The following is a 22,282-nucleotide window of genomic DNA, read 5'->3' on the forward strand; positions in this document are numbered from 1 at the left end:
TAACGCAACTTGATACCTATCATTCTCTAAGTTCTTGCAGTAAAGAAGGAAAGAAACACCTAAGTGGCTTTATGGACATCATGGAAGTAGTAAAGAGAGTTTCCTGACTAAGGGAATTTCCCCCCTATTTTCTTTCATATAATTCCATAAGGGAACACTGCTTCTGTTTCCACAGAGCTTTCTGTCCAGAAAATTAATTAGATGAAGGAGACACACTTCTTTGGAACAGTACGTACAGCTAAATGTAGTGGGTCAGCTGTCTTCATCAATTTTTCCCCTCCTATGTTCTACATCTATGTTAATCAATATAAATGAGATTAACCTGCAACTATGTAGAAATTACACACATACACATGCACACACATGCACACACATCTCAGATATGCTTCATGTTTGTATGTCATTGTACATCATTATAACAGGAAGAAAGAACAAAATGCAGAGTTATGCAAATATTATCATAGTTTCTCTTTAAAAAAAGTTCGAAATGCTAAGAGACAACTAAATCAGTTTAAGCAGGTGCCTATAAAATAGGAAGTGTGCATTTGTTTCAAGAACTGAGGGGGGTTTCAAAGTCACAGGATGCTGTCTACCAAGAGCTAATTAAATACAACTCTTTAAGTCATGAAGGCCCTCTTACTTATCTTCAAATGTTGATATCACTCTTAGTTTTCGCTTGAGTTTTGTTCTTTTTCCTCTACACACTGGAGTGGGCCCATGGCCTTTGGAGAAGCTGGGGGAGTCTGCTTCAGGTCTCTGCAGGCTCAGGCCCCCTCTGGCACTTCTCTCTGATGAAGAGTCATTTCCCCTGGAGGCTGAGCTTCTGAAAAATCCCTCATGCTGTGGAAACATTACCAAGAATAACCCGGGAAAGAGCAATTAAAAAAAAAAAAAAAAAGCAGAGACTGTTCAGCAGATATTGTTCCCAAATAGCCAGCCCTACTGCTGTGGCAGGAAGAGGCCTTGAAGGGACCTGGGGGCATAAACCATTTGTTTTGCTACGTTTTCACACATCTATCTGGCTTCTCCTCATATGCAACTACTCTGATGCATAGTCAGTTAAGTTCTGTAATACTATGAAACACAGCCTTGGTAGTCCTCCAAGGATCTTACCCTACAATAACAAATGTGGCTTTATAGTTGGAGTGATGATGTCTAATTTTGCCAGCTGTTATTGATCCAGGTGTTTGGGGTTTGCTTATTTTGCGGTGGTAAGGAAGGAGCCCAGTGTCATGTATATGCCTCCTTTCCATTATACTGCCTTTAAAAAAAGAAATTAATCGGACTGTTTTTCTCTCCCAAACCCTTAGGCCATGTCCATTATGTGATAGGACAAATAAGAAAGTTAGTGAGAGTTGATTGAAAGCTCAGAATAGCAAATCTTCAGAATAACAGAAAATGTGATAATTGCCTTTTTATAGAAGCATCATCCAAAGGACAGGAGTGGATTTATTCTTGTTTGAGAGTCTGAAGCAAGTAGGGACTCATAGGAAAATTTCCTGAGAGAATTTCAAGTGACAACCCTCAGTTTTCCACAGTGGGAGGGCTGCCCATGAAACACTGTGTCCTTATCAGGCAGAAGTCAAACAATAGCACAAAAACATGTGCATGACATTTCACTGGACAGAAAGATGTGATGAAGTAAAACTTTTATGGCCAACTCCCAACTCATTGGGATTTTCAAGCAATATGGACGGAGATGGGCACCTTAAAGTTGATGATGATTTTGCTGTTTCTATTGTTGTTGTTTTTTCCTCTTTAAAGTCTGAAGGATTCCTTGAATGAAGAATATTTACTTATTTCAGTCCCAAAGATTCTTGTAAGTAATAGCAAGAAAGCTGCTACGGAGTGACATCTTTATTAACACATCCTCCACAGCATAGCTTCTAGCATGATCTCTCAACCTCTCTCTAATTCCTATCTTCACATTTTCCCTTTCTTTTCAACCAAAGCCATTAATATTCTCAACTCCACTTCACTCTCTGGAACAAGACCCATATATCCTTAGATAAAACCACTCTTAAATCTAGGTTTTAATGAAGGGGTTTTCTACATTACATCTCCTATGTCAGACCCCATTTTTTTGTATTTTGACCCTGCATTTCTTTCTTCATTGTTCTTTATTTTGGGGAAATACCTACAAACTGAACATGAAAAGCAAAATCTAATAATGCTCAACCTGCCAACTTGTTTCTATTCAAAGGTGTGAGATCCTTTCCTTGGCCTTCTATGCTGTCTGGACCCTGGGAAATGACTGCAGTCCGTTCAGTGGGAGCAATGCAATTGCTACACTTTACCTTGCTGTTTTTCTGGGGTCATAGTGATCACATGTTCCCACACAAGATAATGCCCCCCTGCCTGCTGAGAATCACCTGTTGGGGGCAGGGCTTGTTTCCTCTACAGTCCTGCTTAGGACTATCAGTAAATGGATATAGATGATCTATCTGTAGAGAATGAACATAGAGAACACTGGGTTGAAAGTTATAGAAAACGTACATGTTCATACTAAATAGTGGCTTGGAAAAAATGCTTTAAGTTCTTTACATTGTGGCTTCCTTGTAAGTAACATAAAAAAACATCATCTGTTTCTAAGGGCAATTGGTTTGTAAGAAATGAATCCAATTACAAGAGAAAGGATGCTATAAGGAAAACCCACTGAAATGTAATGTATTTTGATCTTCTTTTTCTGCTTCTGAGGATACATCTTTCCTGTCACAAGTCTCTGTGGTTTAGAAAAATTCTCAGGTGGTATCTTTATGTTTGTAAAGCATAGATCTGCAATTAAATTATAATCAAAGAACTCAGACCAGATACAATTTTAAATGATTGTTTTAATTCTCTTATTTAGTGCATCCTTAAATATTTCATGAGTATTGTAATAATAAAAACTGCTAAATGGTTCATTTAGTTCTTCTAATTAACACAAAGAGTTCAAAAAGAACTGCATCAGTAATGGCTTCTGTGTATGGATGCTTTAGACCATTTGTTATCAATGGTATTCACTTTCTGGGTTCAACTACTTTGCTTCACCATAGTATAAATAGATGCTGTATTGGGGTGATGGCATCATGTATTAGGGGAGACTGAAATGATTGATAGTTCAATATGGTGTTGAAGCTTCATGTCTTATGATCAGACTTCACAAGTTCAAACCTCAATTATACTGATTATTCTCTGTGTGAATGTGGAAAGTTCCTTTGTGTTGCAAGATTGGTCAGAATGGTATCACCTAGACCTAAAAAATAACAAGGTATTAAGGGACAATAAGTTATGTAATCCTCCCCACAACTCCTAGAGATCCACATATGCTTGATATTCCTGGCATGTGAGTTTTACTGACATTTGAATAATTGTTATTGTAGGTCAGAATTGGAGCAGGTCTTTTGTCCTGGGTATCCAAAAATATCTAAATATGTCCTTCCACCTGAGATCACAGTTGGTTTTATTTTGGTTGTCTTTTCAATGCTAGTTGGGAACCCTAAAAGAGAATGCTAGAAATACTTACAAAGCTTCTCTATTTGTCATTGTCCCCAATACAGGGTTTTGTATCAAAATCTACAGAACTGCTAGGCACTTTGGTTTTCTTAACACAAGGGTGAGATTTTATACTTTAGATCATTCAAAGTAACTGCAGTCCAGAAGGACACAACTCTTCAATAATTCTTAGGAGACAATTAAAGGTCTAAACATGGCTGGAGTCATTACTATTATTAAGAAGGAGGTTCCAGGGAACACTAAATGGACATCAAACCCTGCTCACCTTTCTCACTTGTGTCAACAACAGAGAGTGACCACCACATTGCCCTGTGTGACAAGCTTCACAGTAGCTCCAAAGCACTAAGCAAGCACACGTCAGTATAAACGCTGACAGCCTTAATAATCAGTGTTTGCACTGCTGTTAAAATATTTTAATATGATAATTGGGTGGCCTTGCTCCTTTGTCCAAAAGCTAAATTTATTCTAGAGCCAAGCTTTAATTTTATGGCATATTTGAGATATGTGTTCAATGTTACAAGAAGCCCAAAGGGCCTATGTCCAGAGAAATTAACCCCAAGCCATTGCTCAGCTTAAGCCTTCAATTAAATCATAAAAACTACTCTGTTAAGTCATTCCTATTTTCATCCTGTGGATAATCTCTGAATTTTTCCCTTATAACTAAAACAGATAACCTACTTCTAGTTAATATCTTATTTAATTTTAGTAACACGATTCTAAGAACATCTTTTTCTCTTTAACTGAATATGCAGGAATAAGAGCTAGAAAAGATTAGTGGTATATAGAAAGATGGGTTATATTAAGAAGTCAATACACTCAAGAATAAAAAATAGCATAGGAATTATCTTTAAAAATTCAGTTAGCTATGAAGAGCCTAAAAGATAGGTCTTTTATTAAAAAGCAAAGGCAAGGCTTGTGATATCTTTATGAGATTCTTGAGTTTAGAGTTTATGACTCTTCCAGTATATGTTCACAATGCACCCTGTGTGTTGGTTTTTTGTATGAGATGACAGAGGCCTATGGCAAGAGTTGTAGGACATTAGAATTGAAATCTACACCCCATGCTGTGAAAAGAATAACAGTAATAGAACTTCCTGCTCCTTTGTTGATTCTTTGTATGGTTGTATCAGTAAGTCAGTGGAGGGGAGCTGCCCAGTGGAATTCACCAAAGCATCATTCTTCCGTTAAGGAAATCATCAAAGAAAAGCTTAATTAGATAAGAAAAATTGATGCTCTGAGCAAGTGAGACAATGAGTGGCTAGAAGGTACACCAAGCCATTCTTAAAACTTCTCTTATACAACAGAAACAAATTAAGGTAGAAAAATGAAGCATCCAAGTTTGTTAACAGAGACACCTTCAGTTTATAGAGCTTCAAGTCTAGTCATGGAAAGACTCTTCCACCAGCACAGAATGAAGAGTATATCATCTGTGTATATTATTTGAAAATCTTCTGAGATTTGTCTTGAAAAAGAAGACAATCGTGAGGCAAACTACGGATGACATTTTTTGCACTTGATAGAATACTTATAAAAAGCAAGTTAGGAAATTTTCCCATTTCTACATAGAATAAGGTAGTTGTTATATGAATAGCAATACTGTAGGCTGCAGTTCAATGTCTGATGAATACATCAGACACACAGAAACCAAATTTCTTGGAGTGAAGGCCACAGTTGAACAGTGCAGGAGGTAAAACTGTCAATGTAAATAGGAAGAAGATTTTGACAGAACTGGGATGCTACCTTTAAGCTAGAAGTACAATGATTAAGAGTGTTAGGTGCAGATTTTTTCAGAAGACCATTTTTGGCTTCATTACAGAATATCAGACATGCATAATGATAAGGAAAAGTATATACTATTAATTACATTCCTCTTGTGAAGGAAAAACTAGCATGTCTAATGTAGAAAGACCAGTAAGTTGTGAAGAAGTGGCTAGTAGAAGAGTCTAAACATAGTTGAAATCTGAAAGTGCACAAAGCATGAGAAGTGATGTGATATCCACAGACAGTAAACAGTGAAGAATCTGAGAACACAAAACTCCTTTGTAACATTTGTAAAGCAGGTAAAACAGAATGAAGCTGCAACCAATGTAAATTTGATTTTGTTTTCCTCTTCTAACTTCAAAGAATCAAAGGCTAGGGAAGTAGCTGAGTAGATCAACTGAATGCTGTACAGTCATGATAACCTGAATTTGATCTTCAGTACTAACACAGAAAGCAACTAGTGGAGAGGCTGAGATTAACAGATCACTGAGGATTGCTGGCCAGCTAGCTTTGAGGCATTCCAGACCAGTAAGAAAACCTATCTCAAACACAAGATGTAAAGCTCCTGAGGACACAAGAGGTTGTCAGAACTGCACATGCATATACATATACACTCACAAAACAACAACAAAATAAAATCCCACAGACAAACCTACTTTGAAAAAAAAATAACGAAAGTTTTCCTTATGGTACGACAAATCTATCTTCTCATTACCCTATAGTGAAAGTCCATTTTATGTTTGCTGTTGCTTCTCCCCAGACTCAGATTAGTCCCAAAGAAGGGTGGCAAGTGTACAGCTCAGCGCAGGACCCTGATGGGCGATGCATTTGTACAGTGGTGGCTCCAGAACAAAACCTGTGTTCCCGGGATGCCAAAAGCAGGCAGCTCCGCCAGCTGTTGGAAAAGGTATGTGGCCTGTGTTCCCTGTGCATATTTTTATTGAAATCTATCATTCCTTAGAAAGGAATGCTTATGAATATCATGTAGTTGTCCTGATCTTAGCTCTCTTTTAACATGAGCCTTTCCTATTCTTTCAAAAGGGTATCTCAAGTTTCTGGCTATATTATTTGATTTCTATGGCTTTTTTTTTACCTTTTGTAATTATTCTTTCTTAAGACAGATTCCCTACCATACATCTTAATATCCAGCCAATTTTTCTCTTACAGGGTTCAGGAAGCAAGGAGTGTTCTTCGGATGCTAACAATTCAGTCTCAGCTCTAAGGATCTCACAAAGCTCTTTGAGCTCATACATTAGACTCTTACTAACCATCTTGCTAGGAAGTTAAAATAATGACATGAAATATGCAAGCTATCGGGACAGATAATGAATAATTCTGAGTGTTTATCATCATTTTCTAAATCATTCCTTTGAACATTAAGCTCTTCAGTTCCATTCAGTGGCATTCTCTCCATAATTTACTTAAGCTGGATCCATAACAATCAAATGCAGAATGCCCTTGATTTGTTCCCTTTTACAGATGAGAGTCAGCTCATGAAAGGTTGTTTATGTGTATTTAGGAGGGAGAAAGCCAATGAGTGCTTCTTTCAATGGTCGCCATTCAGACTCGCACTGTGCGGGGTTCTGAATGCAGTAGGACAGCTGGGGTGGTCAGAGCAATGCAAGGATGACAACATGTTTGAATTTTAAGTATCCTGCGAAGAAAGAGATGAATTAGAAAGTGTGTGCTGTAGAGGACACCATGCTCTCCACTTCACTCTGTGTCGTATCATTTTTGTGATTACGTACTCCAGACACTAAATGGGAAGTTTTCCACATGAAATTGAGATATCCAGGAGAATGAAAGAACCTAGCGTGCTAAAGTAAACAAATGTCCCTTATCTTAAGCCAAGCTACCACTTCCTTCTCACTGTCATAAGGTTCCCTCTATGTGCATCATTTAGGAATCCTTCGCTAAACAAGTCTGTTTCTCTTCTCCCTCTCCCTGGCACCATCTTCCTCTCTCTCTCTCTCCTCAAACCTCCTTATAGTGTAAGAGTCCATTCTCCCTGCCCCCAGCTAGAGCAGGTGCCATTTTCATTAAAATCTTGGACTGTTAGAAATTATTGTAGGCATATTTTGATTACTTTTGTGATATTGATTTCTAGTCTTATCTTTTCAAGAAAAATTAAAATATATTTTTTAGTTACCAGGGAAATTAATTTTGGTAGAAAAGGGTTTAGCCTTTTAAATACACTTTTCTCTTCTATAAAATTGTATTTCTACTCAGATTACCGACAGTCTGAACCATCCTTTTACTTCTACATAAAATGCTAAGGAAGATTTTCTTAAATGTTATAACTTCATATAATGTATTAGTATTGTGCGGTAGCATGTGATGATATGTTGTGTTCCCCAATATTGTGCACCCTAATAAAGTTTATCTGAGGATCAGAGGAATAAGCCAGCCACTATATTAAACATAGAAGTCAGGCGATGGTAGCACATGCCTTTAATCCTAGCGTTCAGGAGACTGAGATCCAGATCTCTGTGAGTTCAAGGTCACACTGGGAACAGAGCCAAGCATGGTGACACATGCCTTTAATCCTAGCACTAACCATAGAGGTCTGGAGGTCTGTACAGACAGACAGGAAATGATGAAGCTGGGCAGAGAGAGGAAATGAGATGGCAGAACAGGAAGGCATATAGGTATGGGTATACAGGAAGTAGATCTCTTTGGAGACTTGAGGTGTCGATGGGGTGAGGTTGTCTGTGGCTTTTCCTATCCCTCTGATCTCTCAAGTTTTTTTCCCCAATGTCTGTCTCTGGACTTTTTATTAGTAAGACTGTTTAGCAACTCATGTTACATTTGGTGGATGAACATTTGTGGCAAGAATTCACTAAAAAGCCGCTTGTGGCCTTACAGGTCCCCGGCTCAGGCCCGAGCTGCATTTGGCCTGAGTCTCCTTGGCTTTTTCTCTCCTAGTGGGTGGTGGGCTCTCTCTAGATTCCTATCTCGGACTTCTACCACACTAGGTATCTGCTTTGAAATTCGCTAGGATGTTGGGGCATTCATTTTAGGCCTAAAGGCCTAGATACCTCACAGAGTTTTCCCAAGGGTATCAGCAAAGCATGGCATATCAAGTTGCTGTAGGACTAAGCTCTGCCCCTTGTATTTAGACTGGGCAAAGCAACCCAGTATGAGGAATAGGTACCCAAGAGCCAGACAAAGCATTAGGAACAGCCCTTACTCCCACTGCTGGGAGTCCTACAAGTACACCAAGCTACACAACTGTCGCAGATACATTGAGGACCTAAGTCGGCCCCATGCAAGCTCCCTAACTATTGGTTGTCTCTCTTAGCTCCTATGAGCCCGGTTTAGTTGTTTCTGTGGGTTCCCTTGTGATGACCTTGATCCCCAGGCTCATCGGATCCTTCCTCTCTCTCTTAAGCAGGACTCCCCTAGCTCGGTCAATGCTTAGTTGTGGGTCTCTGCAACTGTTTCCATCAGGGGGTTCTCTGATGACAATTGTTATTGTCACCAATCCATGAGTATAGCAGAACGTCCACATTTTTTTTTCTCCAATAGTGTTTGGTTCTATCCTATGTCTCTGGGCCATTCTAGCCTCTGGGTCTTAGCCCTCCAGGCAGTGTCAGGAGTGGGCTCATTCCCATGGTATGTTTCTGAGGCTAAACTAGTCATTGGCTGGCCACTCCCATAAGGACAGGCAGGACAGCCTGTAGGTAAAAAGTTGTGTGTCTGGGCCAGTCTCCCAATCCCTTCTCTGGAAATCCTGCCAGGTCAGAGTAGATGGCCAGTTCAGTCTACACATCTATCATTGCTAGGAGTCTTAGCTGAGGTCATCCTTGTTGATTCCTGGGAGTTTCCCTTGCACCGGGTTCCTACCTGACCCCAAAACCTGATCCCTCAAGTTCCCATCCCCACCCACCCCCAGTCCACTAGGAAGTCTCTTCTATTTCCCTTTCCCAGGGAATTCCATGCCTCCCTCCTTGGTCCCTCCTTGTTACCTAACCTCTCTGGATCTATGGATTGTAGCCTGGTTATCCTTTACTATACACCTAATATCCACTTATGAGTAAGTACATACCATGTTTGTCTTTTGGGGTCTGGATTACTTCACTCAGGACAATTTTTTTTCAATCCATTTGCCTTCAAATTTCCTGATGTTATTGTTTTTAACAGCTGAGTGATACTCCATTCTGTAAACACACCACATTTTCTTTAATCCATTTTTTTTGGTTGAGAGGCATCTGGGATCTTTTCAGGTTCTGGCTATTACAAATAAAGATGCTATCAACATAGTTGAGCAAGTATCCTAGTGGTATGTTTGAGCATCATTTGGGTATATGCCCAAAAGTGGTATAGCTGGGTCTTGAGGTAGAGCAATTCCCAATTTTCTGAGAAACTGCCATATTGATTTCCAAAGTGGCTTTTCAAGTTTACACTCTCACCAGCAGTAGAGGGGTGTTCCTCTAGCTCTATATCCTCCTCAGCATAAGCTGTCATTTATGTTTTTGATCTTAGCAATTTTGACAGGTGTAAGATAGAATCTCAGAGTCATTTTGATTTGCATTTCCCTGATGGCTAAGTATATTGAACATTCCTTTATCTTGTTATTTGAGATTCTTCTGTTGATAATTCTCTGTTTATATCTGTATCCCATTTTTAATTTGATTATTTGGTTTTTTGATGCCTCATTACTTAAGTTCTTAATATCCATTCAATCCTTAAAAAAGGCATGGTTTTGTAGCAAGAGTCTTAAAAGTTTTTATTAGTAAAATCAAACCTGAGGCAAGTTATTGGGGTGAACTCTGGAAGATTAGAGAGACAGAACAAGCCACAGCTAAGCTCACCTCAAATTCTCAGCTGGTCTTGTTTCCTCAGACTGGAAGCTTCTGTGTCCTCATCCTAATGGCTCTCAGCTGAACTGCTGCTCAAAAGCCTGAAGCTTAACCAGCCAAATGCTTCTAGTTTCTGGTCCTCACACCTTATATAGCTTTCTGCTTTCTACCACCACTCCCTGGGATTAAAGACTGGCTTTCTGGGATTAAAGGCGTGAGTCACCATGCTTGGCTGTATCCTTGAGCAGATGGATTTCTGCCTCTGGAATGCTAGGATTAAAGGCCTGTGCTACCACAGCCCATCCTGAGTATCTAGTGGCTTTTCTGTTCTCTGACCCCCAGATAAGTTTATTAGGGTACAATATATTTTGGGGAACACAATACCACCACATGTTTCATTTTCTAAATTTAAGCAAAAATAATCTTTTCCTTTCTGAGTCTTTCAATGTTACTTAGCCAGTAAGCTGTAGTGTTATATCAGATTGCTTTTACATTGTTTTTATGTCATTTACCATATCACTAGTGGTCTCGACACTATTAATAGGTGCTCTCTCTGTCCGATGTATTAACACATGTATATGTTAATTAATAGCTTGGGTCTTAATGCACCAGAAATAAAATTGTTGGCCTAAAAGTTTGCTTATTAGCTACATAGTTTTTGTGTATTGCTACAGGTATTCTTCATTGCCTAGGTCAATATTTCCTAAAATATGATTTTTGGACTAGGAAGTGGGTAACATTTTTACCAATAAAATCAATTCAAGAACACTATACACTTCACCTTGAAGATTTCAAAAGCAGTGTAAAAACCATACTTCCTGTAAAGTCCCACAGTCCATGAACTGCTGTTCTTATTGTTAGGCCAAAGCTAGACAAACATATTGAACCATAGTTATTATTATTATTATTATTATTATTAAGTGGTATGAGTAACAGTTATAACTGAGAGTAAAAATACATTTGTGTTCATTCAGAAAGACCTCATACATTTTATTCATAAAAAACAAATAGGACAGAGTTCAAAAAAGGAGTATCTGAGATGGGAGACAATGATTTGGCCAAACATTGTTGAAGTCTGTTAGGCAGATTTTCATAGTTGTGACAAATATCTAACAAAAACAAGCTTACAGGAAGAATTATTTTGGTTCGTGATTTTAGAGGTTTTATTTTGTGGTCACTCGATCCTGTTGCTCCTTAGCTGTAGTAAGTCTGAACATCATAAACAGAACCACAGAACCATGTGATAGAGTGAGTCAGCAGACTGGAAGCAGGGAGAGAGGTCAATGGAACAACTTAGAGGTGATACACTCCTTGATGACATACATCTAAAAACTTAACTTCTTCCCACTGTGCCCCACCTCTTAGGTTTCCAGACTGTCTCAAAATAACGCTATCAAATGAAAACCAAACCTCATAGGTGTCGCCTAGTGTTCAAAACATAACAGAATCCCAAACAAATATGAAAAGCTGAACTGCAGAACAGCTTCAGAGGGAAGCAGAGTTCATGAAGAAACACAGATGACAGGTCTCCCTATGAGTCACACAATGGAGAGTCGGTGTTCTGTATCATCAGGAAGCTTGCTCACGTGAGTCTGCACCAACAGGAGTAAGCTCTTCCTAAGAAGAGCTAACGGCAACTCAGAGTTAAATACTGCCCATTCCAATACTTCGAATGCTGCCCTATACCCCAGACATAGTCCTACAATTATTGAAGGTTGTATAATATAGATCACAACCAAGTCTCATCAAAAATTCTCTCAAAGTATTTTCCCATACCACAAACTAAGGTGAAAATTTAAATGAGAAGTTAGAGTAGCACATAAAATAAGGGACACTATTCTAACTCTATTCAGAATGTTTCCTCTTCCCGCAATCTTCTAACTGTGTAGAATATGGCTAGGTATAGAAAATTCTTAGGAGGATATCACCCATGCTAATGACAGGCATCTTTACAGTCTGTTACATATTTAAATAGGTAGCCAGTTTCTTTAATGCAAATGCTTTTCTTTATTCATGCTTAACTCTAAATGAGGTTAGAAAATTACTTTGAAGCAATGCTTTTATCTATGATGAAGTGTCCATGAGTTCAATGTCATCTCTAATTTTGTATTGCGCTAAAAATTTTTATATGAAACGTTGCAAATATAATAATAATTTCAAATTAAGAAATATTTGTAGTTATATGCTATAGTCTCTGACAGTTATAGGGAGAGACAAACTCTGCCTAAAATAGCAAGATCCTAATTGCCATTATACTATTTGAAACCCAAGATAGTTTTACTCAGGAAATACGTATTGAGCGCTTATTCTGTGCTTGGTTCTGTGAAACATCTTGAAAGTAAAAGATGTAAAACACAGCCTCTGAGGAGGATCACAGACCAAGGGCCCTCTGCTGACATTGTTCAAGCACACATTGCAAAATTACTTTTAATGTAAGCCAGACTGTGACATGCTGGAAACAGGATGGACATGGGGAGAATTAGGGATCAAGACAAAAGAGAAAAGGAATAAAAGAAAATTGACTTGTCTGACCAGAGGTAAAGAACGGAGGCAAGCCAGGGCACGAGAACTCACTGGCTTTTCTAAAAACGACAGTTGTGAGCAATGTATCAACTAGGGTCTCTTTATAGCTGACTGGTATGTGCATTAAGCTTTGTAACTTTACCTGATGAAAGAAGTCTACCTCTAAATGTACCCTCATTTGTAGTTCACTATTTTTTCAATGAAACTAGCCTTTACTAATTATTAAGCAATACACATTTACTTAAAAACAAATAAAAACATTCACATCTCTAAAACAAAGAAATAATTGCAATCATATCATCTTTTTGTGCTTATTCCTTGGTGCATTAACTTATGCAACCAAAAATATTATTTAATCAAAATGGATTTATACACATACACCATATACATACATGTGTGTTCATAGAGCTTTCCTCTTTCAGAAATTTAATATTAACATCTAAGTATTTCCTAATTCTTCTATGTGCATTTCTTCAGGATTTTCTCTTAGTAGATTATATTATCTTTTGCATGTGTGGCTGTATCTGATTTATGATAAAGGATTGAATTCTGAACCCATATTACATTTATCTCTTTTAGAAACCCTGCCTAGATGAACAGTGATTCTCAAGCTTTAAAAGTCAGCTGTAGGACTCACTTGGGAATCTTGATAAATATGCAGACTAATTGAGTGTCTTTGGAATAGTTCTGGAATGCTGATTTTTGACAAGCTTCCAGGCGAAGACAAAGCTTTTGCTCTGAAGAGAGTACTGAGAAACCAGAGGTGTAGAGATCCATCTTAGTCTAGAATAATTTATCCTCATACTATTCTTCATTCAAGTGCTTCCCTCTATTAGAGGCTTCCCTTTGCTTTCAGGCTTTTGCTATCACAAAAATTAGAGCAGCCTTTCTTTCTTTACTGCATTTTTCTAGGTCACCTATTTTCTACTTCTAAATAGCCTGGGGCTCAGTGAACCTGGGCCAGTGCCATCAACTTAACATGTGTTTCTGCCTATCTATATGGCACGTTCTGTTTTTGCCATTTCCCAAGTCCCTCAAACATAAGCTATGCAACTTAGAAGGTGTTCTAACACTGCCAGCACTTGTCCTGGCCAACTCAGTGTCACCCTTCAGAGTACTTAAAACAACCATCATGATGTAACTGCAGTGAAATCAGTATAAGTAGATATCAGGGTTCAGTGTGCTCTTCTGGAGGGAATCCAGGTTCATGCGTTCTAGAATTAAAAAAAAAAAAACAAAAAACTGAGAAGGGTCACAGAGACACAGCAGTGGCAGAGCACAGTTTGCTACGAAAAGATCTGTTTTCAAGGGAGGAAGTGGATTGGAGCAAAGAGAGGGAGTTAAGTAGCTCTGTGTCTCAATGAACAAAGGATACAGGCTTTTATGTTACACACTGGGCTTTTTGGAGTCATTTGCATTTGAGGCTCATTTGCACGTGTATAGGATTCCCTACACATATTCTGATGCTCTTAGCTCTGCAAAATAGTTCATGCATTGTGTGTCCTTGGCATTTTAAAGCTCCACCCTGAGATGTATGCTAGTATTATAATAAACAATAGACCAGCTTCAGACAGTCTGAGGATGCACTGTACCTGCTGCGATGGTGGAATTGAGTGGTGGAGAATGAGGGCTCCTAGCCTTTCTCTCTGCCAAGCGGTTTCTTTTATATACTTTTGTTCATTCTTTATGAAGTCTCCATCTCACTCTCTTCCTTATTCTTCTGCCTTGAAATGGTTAAGCTCTCTGTTGGAGGTGTCACTACCATACTGTAGCCAGAAGTTTTCTCCAGTCTTGCCCCGTCCCCAAGGTCTAACAGCTGCTTATAAAATAATGATTCAGAGGCTTAATATTAATTACCAATTGCATGGCCTATGGAATGCTTCTTGCTAGCTAGCTCTTATAACTTGACTCATTTCTATTAATCTATAAGTTGCCACGTAACCCTGGCTTACTGGTACTTTTACAACTTGCTTCTCCTGGCAGCAGCTGGCGTCTCTCCTGCTTCTCCTTTCTCTTTTCACTATCTCTCTTGGATCTTCCTGCCTATCTCCATCCTGCCCTGCCATAGGCCAATGCAAGTTATTTATCAACCAATCAGAGCAACACGTATTCACAATGTACAGAAAAACATCCCACAGCACTGTACACTGTTGCAAAATCCCTCTGACATTTCCGATGTAAGAAACAGCATTTACAAACACATTTTATCTCAACATGCATCACCTTGGGGCATTATAACCTTATGAGGCCTTGGAATGAAAGTAATTTTAATTTTTTTTCTAATCTACTATCTTCTTGCTTTTTGGGCCATTTCTAATGATGTATGTCCAGTTTTTATAACATGCATAGGTATAATTTCCATTGGCTGGATTTTTTGAATGCTTATTGAAAATATGACAAGCAGACATGCATTCATAAATTTGGTACTTCTGTTCTTCATGCTAATAACATTGTGATACTTTAGTAGAGATTGCATGTATCCACAAACAGAGAATAATATACAACCAATGGCTTCATTTGACAGGTACAGAATATGTCCCAGTCTATAGAAGTCTTAAACTTGAGAACTCAGAGAGATTTCCAGTACGTCTTAAAAATGGAAACCCAAATGAAAGGGCTGAAGGCCAAGTTTCGGCAGATTGAAGATGATCGGAAGACACTAATGACCAAGCATTTTCAGGTAGGTATGAATTCTGCAGTCTTGTCAATTCCACGTAGTAGGCAGCTAGCATGTCACTCAGCTAGAAATCACTGTGCATTAGCCCATGCATGTATACAAAGTTAAGGACTCATTGGGGAGTCAATAGTCTTGTCAGTAAAAAGTGACCATAAGTGGCTAGGAACACACAGAAAACTACTATTAAAAGAAAAAGAAGGTGCCTCCCAACCCTGAGGTATGTGGAGTTTCTGAGTGTGTATTAACAGGTAATTTACCATCTTGGACAAAGGGATATCCCCAGGAATGTTAATAATTAAGTCATCAAAGCTTTTTCAAATTATAAATTATTAAAGGGAACAATGATGCCATTGATAAAAGGATGTTTAAAGGGATGGTTTTCTAAGTTTATACAAACAAGTTCCTTTTTAAAGATTGCAAGTGGTTTAATACCAACTGTCTAGAAACTAGAAATGGAAAAAGTATGTTAAGCATGCTATGCAGACTTTATTAATGATATAGCACAAAGTCACTTGTTTAAAAAACTTCTGATAATGACACTTGAGCCTCTATTAAAATAATTTATCTGCCTTAAAAAAGCATAGTGCAGAGTTTTCAAAAAGATCAAGGTTGTTCATATGTAGCATCTTTTCCCCCACTCTGTCAATTAGACAGCAAGGTTCAGTCCTAGTGTAAAAGGAATGACTTGTATTCAAGTTTGTGGTCAAGGATTTTGAGCATACTGGAGACATATAGAGTTAGTTACAAAACGGATCCTTGCCAGGTACATTTTAAAGTGGTAAAAATCATCATGTTTTGGAATTTTCCCTGTAGCCTCGGGAAATTAAGGACAGAGGTTTAGATGACAGACATCAATACATAATCAGTTTCAAACAAAGAAAAAGAAGATATGAAAGTTGAGGATATTGAAAAGAGAGAAAGTTGAAGTGGTTAAATTACATAATTTGAGCTGAAGAGAGATTTAAACAAAACCAGAAGTGGGGGGGGGGAGAATTAGAGCAAGTCCTAGAAGACACAATGCACTTGAAGATTATAGGAAATAAAACTTTGAGCTGGATTAACAGGGAAAAAATGTGGGAAAATGGTAAACAGGGAGAAAGATAAGTTTTGAGATCAGGAATCCATGTCAACAAGATTTCACTGGGCACATACACTCTGTGAGGCAGGGCCAGGCCTTTCTTGGAGGAATGAAGCGCAAGCTCCTCCCATGAAAGACAGGAAATAGGGAACTAAACTGGGCTCCAGTGATGAATGAGCATCATTTGAGAGCACAGGGAGAAGAGCTGCTCATTTGTTCACTGAAGATCTACTGAAGATTTAGAGATTTGACAGTGTTCAAGAAAACCGTGCTGGGTATGACCTCCTTTCCCCAGACACTGAATTCCAGAGAGGATCTGGAAACTCAGGGTTCCAGTGTCCATTTTCAATGCTCAGAATTAGAGAGCAGATGAACAAGTAACAATGTGAACCTGGAGCTATGCTGTTAACAAAGTAGGAGGTTATAAATATTGAGGTGGAAGAGAGAAAAGATTCCAGAAAGGGCAGCAGCAACAGAGCAGGAGCTCATGTTGCATGTCAGGATACAAAGTACTGAAGCCTGGGTAGAACCAAGGAACCATGCAATCTTCCCTGGGTCAACAGGACTAGGGATGTAGATGCAGGAAACAAAGAAAGAAAGCTGAGTGAATCAAAAAATATTTGTATAGGTTTTTTGCTTAGCAAAAGTGATGATGTTATTGAATTTTCAGGAAGTATCATGTGATTATGGTTTTGATTTCACAGTTCACATAATCCAAAGATATGTTGGAAATGCCTAAATCTAAATATCAGTAATCACAACAATAACCATTTTTTTTCTGAACATACATATTCACAGCAAAGTTCAGAGCACTTTAGTATACTTACTGATTCAATCATCACACCAATCCTGTGAGGCAAGCATTATTTTGCTGTTTTTAACCCTAGCAGATGAATTAAAACACAAACTATGAGTAAATTTTCTAGCATCTCACTGAAGATTCAAGTTGACAAGGCCTATCTCCAGACCTGTAGATCTGAACTGATAAACTAGTTCTCTGAATTAAAATTAGACCAATAGGGACTGCAGACTTGGCTCAGTTGGTGAATTACTTGCAATATGAGAATAAGGACTTGATTTCAGATCCCTAGCATATGTGAAAAGCTGGCAGGTGCTGTGGGATGGTCTGTATGTCAAATTGCTCTGATTGGTCAATAAATAAAACACTGATTGGCCAGTGGCTAGCAGGAAGTATAGGTGGGACTAACAGAGAGGAGAAAAGAAAGAACAGGAAGGTGGAGAGAGTCACTGCCAGCTGCCGCCGCCGCCATGACAAGAAGCATGTGAAGATGCCGGTAAGCCATGAGTCACGTGGCAAGGTATAGATTTATGGGAATGGATTAATTTAAACTATAAGAACAGTTAACAAGAAGCCTACCATGGCCATACAGTTTGTAAGCAATATAAGTCTCTGTGTTTACTTGGTCGGGTCTGAGTAGCTGTGGGACTGGCAGGTGACAAACATTTGCCCTGACTGTGGGCAAGGCAGGAAAACTCTAGCTACAGGCAGGGTTAGGGGGATGCACACCTGTATCCTCAGCATTGGAAATTAAAAATAGACATATCTTAAAGCTTGTTAACTAGCTAATTTAACCTATTAGGTGAGCTCCTGGATCCATTGAGAGAACCTATCTTAGTAAAACCATAAGCAGAACGTGACTGAGGAAGACACTTGAAACCAACCTCTGGCCTCCACAGTGATGTGTACATACACACATGCACACACACACACACACACACACACACACACACACACACACCACACACACACACACACACACACACACCACACACACACACACACACACACACACACACACAAACACACACACCCATGTACATACATATACAATCACAAACTTGCATACTCACACATGCCTGCATACATACATATATACACATACAATATGCACACCAATACTCATGCCCACATCCCCACATTTATGAGCACATCCCACTGCACTCAAATCAAAGTAACAATTAGAGGTTCAACACATGATTGTGAAACTCATTTCTTCACTGAGTTGCATCATGTATCACATTTCCCTCTAGCTACAGAGATAACATAGGCTAGAAGTAGAACATTCTAAAACCAAGCTTAAGCTGAAAATTACTAGATAAAAATCTCTCTTCTGTAAAATTTTCATCTCATGACAAACACTGTCAACTTTTTCTTCTTTGATCTTTCAAGAGGAAAGCTAAGCTAGCCTTCATAATAAGATAAATTGTTGTTGGTAAGATATTATGATTATTGCCAGAGCTACACAGTAGAAAGTAAAATTCCAGAAGGTATTAGCAAAGCCAGATCTATGACAGTATAATTTTATTTTATAAATACATATATATATATATATATATCCCTCTATTAAATGTCTAAAGTTTTAAAATTGATTGCCCAAAGTCTAACAATTTTTGAAAAAATAAAAAAAAAATGTAATTCCTCACTGAAAAGATACTTCCAAAACTTTGATGTCAGATTGCTCCTTTGAATACACCCACTGGTAGAAGGAAAAAGCTTTCACTGTGGCTGTTGTTATAATTTGCAGCAAATGGTATGAGCAGAGCTCTTATCGTTAAAATTCTAATGAAACAATTGTGTCTCCCTTTAGGGGTACCAAAAGATCCTTAAACTAATAGGCTTATTTCAAAATGAGACCTAAAATGAGCAACACTCTGCAGTTCTGCCTTTTGACTGCAATAGTTATGAATCTTTCTCATTACAAAGGTTCTTTATCCCTCCAATTCAACGTGTACATGGAGACACATTCAAAGATTTCCAGATTTATAGGATACATAAAAATCTCCCCACAAGAAACACAAACCCATGAATCAGGGCAACAACAGGAGCTTCTGCTACTCGAATGTATTTATAGTAATAAAGTTTTCGAAGTTTAATTTAAAAATGCAATTCTCTGTTCCTTAAATAATTGTACAGTATGGCTTCTGACAGCACCTAGGGGTTATTCTTAAATGATCCTAAACTTGGAACTCCTTCAACAGATTATATCATCTGCAATAAATTCAGAGTTGAGTCAAGCTCCTGCAATACTTTTGTTGTCCACAGCTACCACGTTAAAGGGGAAGAAGTATGGGTGGCAAGTGCAGAAGTTGCAGGTAAAGGTGTAGTTGTGGCCCAATCCTATGATGACTAGGAATGGAGGACACTGACTGACAACCTACACTGCTTGATCTCTTGACAAAAATTAGTGTTTAAGTGTTGAACAGCTCTGTGTAGCTGGCCCAACTGTTAAATATTACCTGTGTACCTTCTTCCCTGAAGGAGTTAATTCACTACATGGGTGGGTCAGCAATTTTGCCTTCTGTAATGACACCTAAAGTATCTATGCTATAAGACAAATGGAGACAGAAGGTGGCTAATAATTCAAAATGGAAACAGCAGTATATATCTCCTCAACCTTTGGGAAGTTTAGTATGATTTATCATGTTGTTGAACTTACTGTCTGATGAAGTTGTCCTAAGATGGATATTCTAAAGGGAAGGAACACCTGAGCACAAGTAAAGACAAAGAAGTACATGACCATAGCTAGAAACAGGCTTAAGTTCAAGGAAAAGGCTGGTCTAGAATCAAAATTTTTTCATTATGCAATTCTATGGCATGGATATTCAATGGTTAGATAATTCATTTTCACTAGCTTCTCATAGAATATTTGATCTCTTTCCATTATCACCATTCAATACATCATTGGAAAAGGGGATCATGTCTCTGTTTCCAAACTAGATGATGTATTACTTACTTTATAAAAACTAGCAGAAAGTAAGATAATACAAAAGGCCATAATTGCTATGACAGGAAGGCTTTTCTAATTATAAGGATTGATTTATTTTATATTGAGGCATGTATCTTCTTAAAGAGGGATCACTGTGTTACTAAGCTGAGATAGGCAAATTTATTACTAACAACCACTTGCATTATCAAAGCCTACCTAACTTCAACCAAAAGAAAAAAAACTCAATGAAGAACTCTGAAGCTGTTTCAATGAGCTCCTTTACATGTCATATGCAATGAACATCGATGCTTTTTTCTGTTTTAAATGATTCTTGGAAACATTCTGCTGCTTTCCACAGGAATTGAAAGAGAAAATGGATGAGCTACTGCCCCTGATCCCAGTTTTGGAGCAGTACAAAACAGACGCAAAGCTCATCACACAGTTCAAGGAGGAAATTCGGAACCTGTCCTCAGTCCTCACTGGGATTCAGGAGGAAATCGGTGCCTATGACTATGAAGAGCTGCACCAACGGGTCCTCAGTTTGGAAACCAGGCTGCGGGACTGCATGAAAAAGCTAAGTGAGTAGAGATCATTCAGTTGCTAAAGTCCTGAGATTCAGTTTCCAGGAAGACTGAGTCCTCACACTGAAGGAATTTAGAGTGCAGGACTTAGTGATACTGAGTCAGGACAGAGTTACTGGACCAAGTGTCCCTTAGTCAATTAAGCATGGCTGAGAACTCTAGTTTAAGATTTTGCAATGTCAAGGCTCTGTGACTTCAGATAACTAGTCTACTGAATATAAGCAGCTGTGATAGCTACAGTACTGGATAGAAAGCTCCTTTTTCTAAACATGAGATGGCCATATTTGCTTGGCTGGGGAAGGAAAAGCTTTCTTCCATTTTTTTGTTGTTCTGTTTTGTTTTTCTGGGTTTTGGGTATTTGTTTGTTTGTTTTAGTTGTTGACAGAATGTGAAATGATCAGGACATAAATTCAAAGACAAGTATTCTCAAAACTACAAAATAAAAATCTGTTCTGGAATAGTCAAAAGGCAAGAGGGGTAGCGCGCTTTAAATGGATTATTTGTAGCAAGGCACTCTTCAGTGCATCCATGTAAATGTTTAAATAAAATCTGAATTGTTACAAAAACCATTTTGGACACCATTTAAAATGTAATTCAAATGATTAAAAAAGAACAAAAATGTTGCATTATATGAAAGTTACCACAATCACCAAAATAAAGAAACAATTGAGGAATTCCCATATCAGGGCCCCACTATAGTCATACCAATTTCCAAAGAAAATCACACAAGATTAATTCACAAGAAATAAAGTGAATCCAAAGGCTACACAAAAATGCATAGAAATCTTCATCTCTTTTAGTTGAAAATTATGGTTGCTAAATATTGTGAACACACTTTTCTTGTCTCTCAACTCCTCCCTGCTCATTCAACCATATGCCATTTCTTTCTCTCTCTTTAAAAAAACAAATAAACCACAGAGATCCAAGAAACACACACAAACCCACAAAACTGGAAACCAAAATATATAAGCAAAAGACCAATAAGACCAGAAAATAAAATGACCAAATAATGCTACATGTTATAAAAAGTCTGCAAAAAAATATCACTGGGTTGGTTTTGTGTTTATCATCTACTCCTGGGCATGGAATCTATCCAAAGTGTGGTTTATATACCCAGTAAGACTGCACTGGAGAAGGTTTTTTTTTCTTTTGCAAGTAGATAACAAATTTAGACAGCTTCTTGGTTAGGGGTGAGAACCCGTGTCCACTTCCCCCTCTCAGTGCTGGGACCCCATCTGGCTTGAACCCATGTATATTCTGTGCACACTGCTACAGTCTCTATGAAATTATACGTTTATCAGTCCTGTTGTGCCTTGAACACACTATTTCCTTGGAGTCATCCATTAACTCTGGTTCTTATAATCTTTCTGCCTCCTCTTCCACACAGCTCCTTGAGCCCTGAAGGGAAGATTTTGATGCAGATCCCATTTAGGACTGAAAAATCCAGTCTCTCTCACTCTTTGAATATTGTCCAGTTGTGGGTCTCTGTACTAGTTTCTGTCTAATGCAAGAGGAAGCTTCTCTGGTGATGGCTGAGCAAGGCACTGATCTATAGCAGAATGCTATTAGGAGTCATTTTATTGCTTCAATCCTTTAATATTGACTCCTATGTAACTAACTCCCATTCTTTACTATCT

General features: G+C 38.3%; 1 protein-coding gene across 2 annotated transcripts in view; it reads left to right on the forward strand.

Moving 5' to 3' along the window:
- Positions 1–22,282, forward strand: part of Olfm3 (olfactomedin 3) — a 224,509-nt gene that overhangs the window by 178,798 nt on the left and 23,429 nt on the right. For both annotated transcript variants that reach the window (XM_006990502.4, XM_006990500.4), the window contains exons 2-4: positions 6,017–6,163; positions 15,106–15,261; positions 20,423–20,642. In XM_006990502.4, coding sequence (XP_006990564.1) covers positions 6,017–6,163; positions 15,106–15,261; positions 20,423–20,642 — 523 coding nt within the window. The remainder of the gene's footprint in view (positions 1–6,016; positions 6,164–15,105; positions 15,262–20,422; positions 20,643–22,282) is intronic.

The sequence above is a fragment of the Peromyscus maniculatus genome, chromosome 6 (genome assembly GCF_049852395.1).
Source record: "Peromyscus maniculatus bairdii isolate BWxNUB_F1_BW_parent chromosome 6, HU_Pman_BW_mat_3.1, whole genome shotgun sequence".
In the NCBI taxonomy this organism is placed as follows: Eukaryota; Metazoa; Chordata; class Mammalia; order Rodentia; family Cricetidae; genus Peromyscus; species Peromyscus maniculatus.